The sequence below is a fragment of the Ranitomeya variabilis genome, chromosome 3, assembly GCF_051348905.1.
Source record: "Ranitomeya variabilis isolate aRanVar5 chromosome 3, aRanVar5.hap1, whole genome shotgun sequence".
NCBI lineage: Eukaryota > Metazoa > Chordata > Amphibia > Anura > Dendrobatidae > Ranitomeya > Ranitomeya variabilis.
The window spans coordinates 24,437,546-24,450,701 of NC_135234.1; the positions used below are offsets into that span (position 1 = coordinate 24,437,546).

The 13,156-nt window shown below is 48.0% G+C and overlaps 1 protein-coding gene across 4 annotated transcripts in view; it reads left to right on the top strand.

The window, feature by feature from the left end:
* LOC143817906 (cell surface glycoprotein CD200 receptor 1-like) overlaps positions 1-1,123 on the top strand; it is a 55,358-nt gene extending 54,235 nt beyond the window's left edge. For all 4 annotated transcript variants that reach the window (XM_077299375.1, XM_077299378.1, XM_077299376.1 and 1 more), the window contains exon 6: positions 642-1,123. In XM_077299375.1, the coding sequence (XP_077155490.1) occupies positions 642-761 (120 nt within the window). In that variant the 3' untranslated portion in view covers positions 762-1,123. The remainder of the gene's footprint in view (positions 1-641) is intronic.
* Positions 1,124-13,156: the final 12,033 nt, after the last annotated feature.

The window sequence follows — 13,156 nt, forward strand, 5'->3', positions numbered from 1 at the left end:
TAAATGATGAGAAGGTGTGTCCAAACTTTTGGTCTGTGCTGTATGTATGTATATATATATATATATATATATATATATATATATATATGTACATACACACACATATATATAAAGTATTGTTTGCTAAATTATTCAAACTAATAAAATATTAATATATTTATGCCATATGGACACGGAAAGAGGAAGAAAAGTTAAATGTCAGAATTGCAATGTTTTTTGTTATTTGCATCCCATCCAAAATAGAACAAAATAAAATCAGAAAATCATATGGAACTCAAAATGGTGCCTATAAAAAGTAAAGTTAATGATAAAAATAATTAGAAAGTTATTTTTCTCATAAAGTGAATGATGTAATAACGAAACCCAAAAAATAACGGCAACATTTCAGTTTTTCTTTTTCGGTTTTTAGCCACGAATGTGGTAAAATGAATTATAATATTCACATCTGCCACTTGTGTTACAAACAATAAACCCTTGTATGTCTATATTGATAGGAAAATAATGCAAATGATACAAAATTATGCGTCTTGGAAGAAAGGGAGGAAAAAATGAAAAGAAAAATAACCAACTCCATACATTGCCTATTTGGATATTTTTGTGTCAATAACTTATGGAACTTTTTATCTCTTTTTTCTCACTAGTTTGAAGAAGTGGAGCCATATGCTAGTTTTACTGAAAAAGTCAATACCATATACAGCACAGCCGGCGACTTCACAGAATATAAAGGAACTCAGCAGACAAGACCAGACATCCATCAATGAAACCTTCATAGAAGACAAAATCCTATACCTCTTGTACATGAATGAAGCCATTAATTTATTTGTCGCTCTCTTTTGTTTGTTGTTTGTTTTTACAGATAAGGAATTTATTATTCAGTGATGAACTGAGAATTGTACAAATATTTTCAAATATTTTCCTGTTGTCTTTGTGGGAACGTGATTTGCACTTGTGTATATTTACTTGTAATATATGGCATTATAAATACATAATTACTTATCCACTAAAAAAGAGCAGATCTTTTGAAATTCAAATTTGCCAACTTCATTGAATTTTCCCCCAAAAATTAATTTGTTGTGAATAAACTTGCAAATATGGACGGCTGGTAATTGCTCACAAAATACATCCGGGGGAAAGGAGAGAAAGAGAGAGGACCCCACTGACCATAAGAGCTTACACTCTACAGGAGAGAGAGGACCCCACTGACCATAAGAGCTTACACTCTACAGGAGAGAGAGGACCCCACTGACCATAAGAGCTTACACTCTACAGGAGAGAGAGGACCCCACTGACCATAAGAGCTTACACTCTACAGGAGAGAGAGGACCCCACTGACCATAAGAGCTTACACTCTACAGGAGAGAGAACCCCACTGACCATAAGAGCTTACACTCTACAGGAGAGAGAGGACCACACTGACCATAAGAGTTTACACTCTACAGGAGAGAGAGGACCCCGCTGACCATATGAGCTTACACTCTACAGGAGAGAGAGGACCTCACTGACCATAAGAGCTTACACTCTACAGGAGAGAGAGGACCTCACTGACCATAAGAGCTTACACTGTACAGGAGAGAGAGGACCCCACTAACCATAAGAGCTTACACTCTACAGGAGAGAGAACCCCACTGACCATAAGAGCTTACACTCTACAGGAGAGAGAGGACCCCACTGACCATAAGAGCTTACACTCTACAGGAGAGAGGACCCCACTGACCATAAGAGCTTACACTCTACAGGAGAGAGAGGACCCCACTGACCATAAGAGCTTACACTCTACAGGAGAGAGGACCCCACTGACCATAAGAGCTTACACTCTACAGGAGAGAGGACCCCACTGACCATAAGAGCTTACACTCTACAGGAGAGAGAGGACCCCACTGACCATAAGAGATTACACTCTACAGGAGAGAGAGGACCCCACTGACCATAAGAGCTTACACTCTACAGGAGAGAGAGGACCTCACTGACCATAAGAGCTTACACTCTAAAGGAGAGAGAGGACCCCACTGACCATAAGAGCTTACACTGTACAGGAGAGAGAGGACCCCACTGACCATAAGAGCTTACACTCTACAGGAGAGAGAGAGAGAGGACCACACTGACCATAAGAGCTTACACTCTACAGGAGAGAGAGAGGACCCCACTGACCATAAGAGCTTACACTCTACAGGAGAGAGAGAGAGGACCCCACTGACCATAAGAGCTTACACTCTACAGGAGAGAGAGAGGACCCCACTGACCATAAGAGCTTACACTCTACAGGAGAGAGAGAGGACCCCGCTGACCATAAGAGCTTACACTCTACAGGAGAGAGAGAGGACCCCACTGACCATAAGAGCTTACACTCTACAGGAGAGAGAGGACCCCACTGACCATAAGAGCTTACACTCTACAGGAGATAGAGGACCTCACTGACCATAAGAGCTTACACTCTACAGGAGAGAGAGGACCCCGCTGACAATAAGAGCTTACACTCTACAGGAGAGAGAGAGAGGACCCCACTGACCATAAGAGCTTACACTCTACAGGAGAGAGAGGACCCCACTGACCATAAGAGCTTACACTCTACAGGAGAGAGAGGACCCCGCTGACCATAAGAGCTTACACTCTACAGGAGAGAGAGAGGACCCCACTGACCATAAGAGCTTACACTCTACAGGAGAGAGAGAGGACCCCACTGACCATAAGAGCTTACACTCTACAGGAGAGAGAGAGGACCCCGCTGAACATAAGAGCTTACACTCTACAGGAGAGAGAGAGGACCCCACTGACCATAAGAGCTTACACTCTACAGGAGAGAGAGGACCCCACTGACCATAAGAGCTTACACTCTACAGGAGAGAGAGGACCTCACTGACCATAAGAGCTTACACTCTACAGGAGAGAGAGGACCCCACTGACCATAAGAGCTTACACTCTACAGGAGAGAGAGGACCCCACTGACCATAAGAGCTTACACTCTACAGGAGAGAGAGGACCCCACTGACCATAAGAGCTTACACTCTACAGGAAAGGACCCCACTGACCATAAGAGCTTACACTCTACAGGAGAGAGAGGACCCCACTGACCATAAGAGCTTACACTGTACAGGAGACAGAGGAACCCGCTGACCATAAGAGCTTACACTCTACAGGAGTGAGAGGACCCCGCTGACCATAAGAGCTTACACTCTACAGGAGAGAGAGAGAGGACCCCACTGACCATAAGAACTTACACTCTACAGGAGAGAGAGAGGACCCCACTGACCATAAGAGCTTACACTCTACAGGAGAGAGAGAGGACCCCGCTGACCATAAGAGCTTACACTCTACAGGAGAGAGAGAGGACCCCGCTGACCATAAGAGCTTACACTCTACAGGAGAGAGAGAGGACCCCGCTGACCATAAGAGCTTACACTCTACAGGAGAGAGAGAGGACCCCACTGACCATAAGAGCTTACACTCTACAGGAGAGAGAGGACCCCACTGACCATAAGAGCTTACACTCTACAGGAGAGAGAGGACCCCGCTGACCATAAGAGCTTACACTCTACAGGAGATAGAGGACTTCACTGACCATAAGAGCTTACACTCTACAGGAGATAGAGGACCTCACTGACCATAAGAGCTTACACTCTACAGGAGATAGAGGACCCCACTGACCATAAGAGCTTACACTGTACAGGAGACAGAGGACCCCGCTGACCATAAGAGCTTACACTCTACAGGAGAGAGAGAGAGGACCCCGCTGACCATAAGAGCTTACACTCTACAGGAGAGAGAGAGGACCCCACTGACCATAAGAGCTTACACTCTACAGGAGAGAGGACCCCACTGACCATAAGAGCTTTACACTCTACAGGAGAGAGAGGACCCCACTGACCATAAGAGCTTACACTCTACAGGAGAGAGAGAACCTCACTGACCATAAGAGCTTACACTCTACAGGTGAGAGAGGACCCCACTGACCATAAGAGCTTACACTATACAGGAGAGAGAGGACCCCACTGACCATAAGAGCTTACACTCTACAGGAGAGAGAGGACCCCACTGACCATAAGAGCTTACACTCTACAGGAGAGAGGACCCCACTGACCATAAGAGCTTACACTCTACAGGAGAGAGAGGACCCCACTGATCATAATAGCTTACACTCTACAGGAGAGAGAGGACCCCACTGACCATAAGAGCTTACACTCTACAGGAGAGAGAGAGGACCCCACTGACCATAAAAGCTTACACTCTACAGGAGAGAGAGGACCTCACTGACCATAAGAGCTTACACTTTACAGGAGAGAGAGGACCCCACTGACCATAAGAGCTTACACTCTACAGGAGAAAGAGGACCCCACTGACCATAAGAGCTTACACTCTACAGGAGAGAGAGGACCCCGCTGACCATAAGAGCTTACACTCTACAGGAGAGAGAGGACCCCACTGACCATAAGAGCTTACACTCTACAGGAGAGAGAGGACCTCACTGACCATAAGAGCTTACACTTTACAGGAGAGAGAGGACCTCACTGACCATAAGAGCTTACACTCTACAGGAGAGAGAGGACCCCGCTGACCATAAGAGCTTACACTCTACAGGAGAGAGAGGACTCCACTGACCATAAGAGCTTACACTCTACAGGAGAGAGAGGACCCCACTGACCATAAGAGCTTACACTCTACAGGAGAGAGAGGACCTCACTGACCATAAGAGCTTACACTGTACAGGAGAGAGAGGACCCCACTAATCATGAGCTTACACTCTACAGGAGAGAGGACCACACTGACCATAAGAGCTTACACTCTACAGGAGAGAGAGGACCCCACTGACCATAAGAGCTTACACTCTATAGGAGAGAGAGAACCTCACTGACCATAAGAGCTTACACTCTACAGGTGAGAGAGGACCCCACTGACCATAAGAGCTTACACTATACAGGAGAGAGAGGACCCCACTGACCATAAGAGCTTACACTCTACAGGAGAGAGAGGACCCCACTGACCATAAGAGCTTACACTCTACAGGAGAGAGAGGACCCCGCTGATCATAAGAGCTTACACTCTACAGGAGAGAGAGGACCCCACTGACCATAAGAGCTTACACTCTACAGGAGAGAGAGGCCCCCACTGATCATAAGAGCTTACACTATACAGGAGAGAGAACCCCACTGACCATAAGAGCTTACACTCTACAGGAGAGAGGACCCCGCTGACCATAAGAGCTTACACTCTACAGGAGAGAGAGGACCCCACTGACCATAAGAGCTTACACTCTACAGGAGATAGAGGACTTCACTGACCATAAGAGCTTACACTCTACAGGAGATAGAGGACCTCACTGACCATAAGAGCTTACACTCTACAGGAGATAGAGGACCCCACTGACCATAAGAGCTTACACTGTACAGGAGACAGAGGACCCCGCTGACCATAAGAGCTTACACTCTACAGGAGAGAGAGAGAGGACCCCGCTGACCATAAGAGCTTACACTCTACAGGAGAGAGAGAGGACCCCACTGACCATAAGAGCTTACACTCTACAGGAGAGAGGACCCCACTGACCATAAGAGCTTACACTCTACAGGAGAGAGAGGACCCCACTGACCATAAGAGCTTACACTCTACAGGAGAGAGAGAACCTCACTGACCATAAGAGCTTACACTCTACAGGTGAGAGAGGACCCCACTGACCATAAGAGCTTACACTATACAGGAGAGAGAGGACCCCACTGACCATAGGAGCTTACACTCTACAGGAGAGAGAGGACCCCACTGACCATAAGAGCTTACACTCTACAGGAGAGAGGACCCCACTGACCATAAGAGCTTACACTCTACAGGAGAGAGAGGACCTCACTGACCATAAGAGCTTACACTCTACAGGAGAGAGAGGATCCCGCTGATCATAATAGCTTACACTCTACAGGAGAGAGAGGACCCCACTGACCATAAGAGCTTACACTCTACAGGAGAGAGAGAGGACCCCACTGACCATAAAAGCTTACACTCTACAGGAGAGAGAGGACCTCACTGACCATAAGAGCTTACACTTTACATGAGAGAGAGGACCCCACTGACCATAAGAGCTTACACTCTACAGGAGAAAGAGGACCCCACTGACCATAAGAGCTTACACTCTACAGGAGAGAGAGGACCCCGCTGACCATAAGAGCTTACACTCTACAGGAGAGAGAGGACCCCACTGACCATAAGAGCTTACACTCTACAGGAGAGAGAGGACCTCACTGACCATAAGAGCTTACACTTTACAGGAGAGAGAGGACCTCACTGACCATAAGAGCTTACACTCTACAGGAGAGAGAGGACCCCGCTGACCATAAGAGCTTACACTCTACAGGAGAGAGAGGACTCCACTGACCATAAGAGCTTACACTCTACAGGAGAGAGAGGACCCCACTGACCATAAGAGCTTACACTCTACAGGAGAGAGAGGACCTCACTGACCATAAGAGCTTACACTGTACAGGAGAGAGAGGACCCCACTAATCATAAGAGCTTACACTCTACAGGAGAGAGGACCACACTGACCATAAGAGCTTACACTCTACAGGAGAGAGAGGACCCCACTGACCATAAGAGCTTACACTCTACAGGTGAGAGAGGACCCCACTGACCATAAGAGCTTACACTATACAGGAGAGAGAGGACCCCACTGACCATAAGAGCTTACACTCTACAGGAGAGAGAGGACCCCACTGACCATAAGAGCTTACACTCTACAGGAGAGAGAGGACCCCGCTGATCATAAGAGCTTACACTCTACAGGAGAGAGAGGACCCCACTGACCATAAGAGCTTACACTCTACAGGAGAGAGAGGCCCCCACTGATCATAAGAGCTTACACTATACAGGAGAGAGAACCCCACTGACCATAAGAGCTTACACTCTACAGGAGAGAGGACCCCGCTGACCATAAGAGCTTACACTCTACAGGAGAGAGAGGACCCCACTGATCATAAGAGCTTACACTCTACAGGAGAGAAGACCCCACTGACCATAAGAGCTTACACTCTACAGGAGAGAGAGGAGCCCACTGATCATAAGAGCTTACACTCTACAGGAGAGAGGACCCCACTGACCATAAAAGCTTACACTCTACAGAAGAGAGAGGACCCCACTGACCATAAGAGCTTACACTCTACAGGAGAGAGAGGACCCCACTGACCATAAGAGCTTACACTCTACAGGAGAGAGGACCCCACTGATCATAAGAGCTTACACTCTACAGGAGAGAGAGGACCCCACTGACCATAAGAGCTTACACTCTACAGGAGAGAGGACCCCGCTGACCATAAGAGCTTACACTCTACAGGAGAGAGAGGACCCCACTGATCATAAGAGCTTACACTCTACAGGAGAGAAGACCCCACTGACCATAAGAGCTTACACTATACAGGAGAGAGAGGAGCCCACTGATCATAAGAGCTTACACTCTACAGGAGAGAGGATCCCACTGACCATAAAAGCTTACACTCTACGGGAGAGAGAGGACCCCACTGACCATAAGAGCTTACACTCTACAGGAGAGAGAGGACCCCGCTGACCATAAGAGCTTACACTCTACAGGAGAGAGAGAGGACCCCACTGACCATAAGAGCTTACACTCTACAGAAGAGAGAGGACCCCACTGACCATAAGAGCTTACACTCTACAGGAGAGAGGACCCCACTGACCATAAGAGCTTACACTCTACAGGAGAGAGAGGACCTCACTGACCATAAGAGCTTACACTCTACAGGAGAGAGAGGATCCCGCTGATCATAATAGCTTACACTCTACAGGAGAGAGAGGACCCCACTGACCATAAGAGCTTACACTCTACAGGAGAGAGAGAGGACCCCACTGACCATAAAAGCTTACACTCTACAGGAGAGAGAGGACCTCACTGACCATAAGAGCTTACACTTTACATGAGAGAGAGGACCCCACTGACCATAAGAGCTTACACTCTACAGGAGAAAGAGGACCCCACTGACCATAAGAGCTTACACTCTACAGGAGAGAGAGGACCCCGCTGACCATAAGAGCTTACACTCTACAGGAGAGAGAGGACCCCACTGACCATAAGAGCTTACACTCTACAGGAGAGAGAGGACCTCACTGACCATAAGAGCTTACACTTTACAGGAGAGAGAGGACCTCACTGACCATAAGAGCTTACACTCTACAGGAGAGAGAGGACCCCGCTGACCATAAGAGCTTACACTCTACAGGAGAGAGAGGACTCCACTGACCATAAGAGCTTACACTCTACAGGAGAGAGAGGACCCCACTGACCATAAGAGCTTACACTCTACAGGAGAGAGAGGACCTCACTGACCATAAGAGCTTACACTGTACAGGAGAGAGAGGACCCCACTAATCATAAGAGCTTACACTCTACAGGAGAGAGGACCACACTGACCATAAGAGCTTACACTCTACAGGAGAGAGAGGACCCCACTGACCATAAGAGCTTACACTCTACAGGTGAGAGAGGACCCCACTGACCATAAGAGCTTACACTATACAGGAGAGAGAGGACCCCACTGACCATAAGAGCTTACACTCTACAGGAGAGAGAGGACCCCACTGACCATAAGAGCTTACACTCTACAGGAGAGAGAGGACCCCGCTGATCATAAGAGCTTACACTCTACAGGAGAGAGAGGACCCCACTGACCATAAGAGCTTACACTCTACAGGAGAGAGAGGCCCCCACTGATCATAAGAGCTTACACTATACAGGAGAGAGAACCCCACTGACCATAAGAGCTTACACTCTACAGGAGAGAGGACCCCGCTGACCATAAGAGCTTACACTCTACAGGAGAGAGAGGACCCCACTGATCATAAGAGCTTACACTCTACAGGAGAGAAGACCCCACTGACCATAAGAGCTTACACTCTACAGGAGAGAGAGGAGCCCACTGATCATAAGAGCTTACACTCTACAGGAGAGAGGACCCCACTGACCATAAAAGCTTACACTCTACAGAAGAGAGAGGACCCCACTGACCATAAGAGCTTACACTCTACAGGAGAGAGAGGACCCCACTGACCATAAGAGCTTACACTCTACAGGAGAGAGGACCCCACTGATCATAAGAGCTTACACTCTACAGGAGAGAGAGGACCCCACTGACCATAAGAGCTTACACTCTACAGGAGAGAGGACCCCGCTGACCATAAGAGCTTACACTCTACAGGAGAGAGAGGACCCCACTGATCATAAGAGCTTACACTCTACAGGAGAGAAGACCCCACTGACCATAAGAGCTTACACTATACAGGAGAGAGAGGAGCCCACTGATCATAAGAGCTTACACTCTACAGGAGAGAGGATCCCACTGACCATAAAAGCTTACACTCTACGGGAGAGAGAGGACCCCACTGACCATAAGAGCTTACACTCTACAGGAGAGAGAGGACCCCGCTGACCATAAGAGCTTACACTCTACAGGAGAGAGAGAGGACCCCACTGACCATAAGAGCTTACACTCTACAGAAGAGAGAGGACCCCACTGACCATAAGAGCTTACACTCTACAGGAGAGAGAGGACCCCACTGACCATAAGAGCTTACACTCTACAGGAGAGAGGACCCCGCTGACCATAAGAGCTTACACTCTACAGGAGAGAGAGGACCCCACTGATCACAAGAGCTTACACTCTACAGGAGAGAGAGGACCCCACTGACCATAAGAGCTTACACTCTACAGGAGAGAGGACCCCGCTGACCATAAGAGCTTACACTATACAGGAGAGAGAGGAGCCCACTGATCATAAGAGCTTACACTCTACAGGAGAGAGGACCCCACTGACCATAAGAGATTACACTCTACAGAAGAGAGGACCCCGCTGACCATAAGAGCTTACACTCTACAGGAGAGAGAGAGAGAGGACCACACTGACCATAAGAGCTTACACTCTACAGGAGAGAGAGGACCTGTTGTGAATTCTGCTTTTGGGCTCCCTCCGGTGGTTGTAGGTGGTAATGCAGTTGCCCCTGAGTTGCTGTCCTGGTCAGGTGTATCTGCTGATTGCAGATCTGACTGGGGTATTTAGGCGTGCAGGATTCATTAGTCCTTGCCAGTTGTCAATTGTTGTTGGGAGGTGTAGGACCTCTGCCTTGTTCCTCCTGCCTTTCTGCCAAATCAGCAAAGATAAGTGTCTGGTTCTTTTTCCCTGTGGCACACATGTTGTGTGCTTTACAATTCAGTGCTATATTTTGTGTTTTCTTGTCCAGCTTAGATTGTGTCAGTATTTTCTCAGTCCTGCTGGATTCTCTGGAGTGGCAGATATACATTCCATGTCTTTAGTTAGATTGTGGAACTTTTTGTATTATCTGCTGTGGATATTTTTGGAAGGGTTTTAATGCTGACCGCCTAGTAATCTGTCCTATCCTTTCCTATTTAGCTAGTGTGGCCTCTTTTGCTAAATCCTGTTTTCTACCTGCGTGTGTCTATTCTTCTCCTACTCACAGTCATTATTCGTGGGGGGCTGCCTATCCTTTGGGGGTCTGCTCTGAGGCAAGATAGCATTCCCATTTCCATCTATAGGGGTATTTAGTCCTCCGGCTGTGTGGAGGTGTCTAGGGAGTGTTAGGCACACCCCACAGCTACTTCTAGTTGCGGTGTTAGTTCAGGATTAAGGTCAGTACAGGTTCCACCGACTCCATAGAAAGTTTCATGTGGCTCCAAGGTCACCAGATCATAACAAGGACCCCACTGACCATAAGAGCTTACATTCTACAGGAGAGAGAGGACCCCACTGACCATAAGAGCTTACACTCTACAGGAGAGAGGACCCCGCTGACCATAAGAGCTTACACTCTACAGGAGAGAGAGGATCCCACTGATCATAAGAGCTTATACTCTACAGGAGAGAGGACCCCACTGACCATAAGAGCTTACACTCTACAGAAGAGAGGACCCCACTGACCATAAGAGCTTACACTCTACAGGAGAGAAAGGACCCCGTTGACCATAAGAGCTTACACTCTACAGGAGAGAGAGGACCCCGTTGACCATAAGAGCTTACACTCTACAGGAGAGAGGACCCCACTGACCATAAAAGCTTACACTCTACAGGAGAGAAAGGACTCCGTTGACCATAAGAGCTTACACTCTACAGGAGAGAAGACCCCACTGACCATAAGAGTTTACACTCTACAGGAGAGAGAGGACCCCACTGACCATAAGAGCTTACACTCTACAGGAGAGAGAGGACCCCACTGATCATAAGAGCTTACACTCTACAGGAGAGAGAGGACCCCACTGACCATAAGAGCTTACAGTCTACAGGAGAGAGAGGACACCACTGACCATAAGAGCTTACACTCTACAGGAGAGAGGACCCCACTGACCATAAGAGCTTACACTCTACAGGAGAGAGGACCCCACTGACCATAAGAGCTTACACTCTACAGGAGAGAGAGGACCCCACTGACCATAAGAGCTTACACTCTACAGGAGAGAGAGGACCCCACTGACCATAAGAGCTTACTCTCTACAGGAGAGAGAGTGGACCCCACTGACCATAAGAGCTTACACTCTACAGGAGAGAGAGGACCCTGCTGACCATAAGAGCTTACACTCTACAGGAGAGAGAGAGGACCCTGCTGACCATAAGAGCTTACACTCTACAGGATTGAGAGGACCCCACTGACCATAAGAGCTTACACTCTACAGGAGAGAGAGAGGACCCCACTGATCATAAGAGCTTACACTCTACAGGAGAGAGAGAGGACCCCACTGATCATAAGAGCTTACACTCTACAGGAGAGAGAGAGGACCCCACTGACCATAAGAGCTTACACTCTACAGGAGAGAAGACCCCACTGACCATAAGAGCTTACACTCTACAGGAGAGAAGACCCCACTGACCATAAGAGCTAACACTCTACAGGAAAGAGAGGACCCCACTGACATAAGAGCTTACACTCTACAGGAGAGAGAGAGGACCCCACTAACCATAAGAGCTTACACTCTACAGGAGAGAGAGGACCCCACTGACCATAAGAGCTTACACTCTACAGGAGAGAGAGGACCTCACTGACCATAAGAGCTTACACTCTACAGGAGAGAGAGGACCCCACTGACCATAAGAGCTTACACTCTACAGGAGAGAGAGGACCCCACTGACCATAAGAGCTTACACTCTACAGGAGAGAGAGGACCTCAATGACCATAAGAGCTTACACTCTACAGGAGAGAGAGGACCCCACTGACCATAAGAGCTTACACTCTACAGGAGAGAGCGAGGACCTCACTGACCATAAGAGCTTACCCTCTACAGGAGAGAGAGAGAGGACCCCACTGACCATAAGAGCTTACACTCTACAGGAGAGGACCCCACTGACCATAAGAGCTTACACTCTACAGGAGAGAGAGGACCTCACTGACCATAAGAGCTTACACTCTACAGGAGAGAGGACCTCACTGACCATAAGAGCTTACACTCTACAGGAGAGAGAGGACCCCACTGACCATAAGAGCTTACACTCTATAGGAGAGAGAGGACCCCACTGACCATAAGAGCTTACACTCTACAGGAGAGAGCGAGGACCTCACTGACCATAAGAGCTTACACTCTACAGGAGAGAGAGAGAGGACCCCACTGACCATAAGAGCTTACACTCTACAGGAGAGAGAGGACCCCACTGACCATAAGAGCTTACACTCTACAGGAGAGAGAGGACCCCACTGATCATAAGAGCTTACACTCTACAGGAGAGAGTGGACTCCTCTGACCATAAGAGCTTACACTCTACAGGAGAGAGAGGACCCTACTAACCATAAGAGCTTATACTGTGTAGGACAGAGAGGGTCAGGTTGTGCACTTTGTTTTATAACTGTTATGGATGGTGTCTCAATAAAATCTCTACTTTTATACATATATACCATATATACTTGAGAACTTTTTTAGGCTGAAAGTGCCCCTCTCGGCTTATACTCGAGTCATTGTCCCAGGGGGGTTGGCGAGAGAGGGGGAGCGGCGGCTGTCACATACTCACCTGCTCCTGGCGTGGTCTCTGCATCTCTGATGGTCTCTGGGTGCTGACAGCTTCTTCCAGCGTTGAGCGGTCACATAGTACCGTTCATTACAGTAATGAATATGGACGCGACTCCACTCCCATAGGGGTGGAGCCACATAATCATTACAGTAATGAGCGATATCGG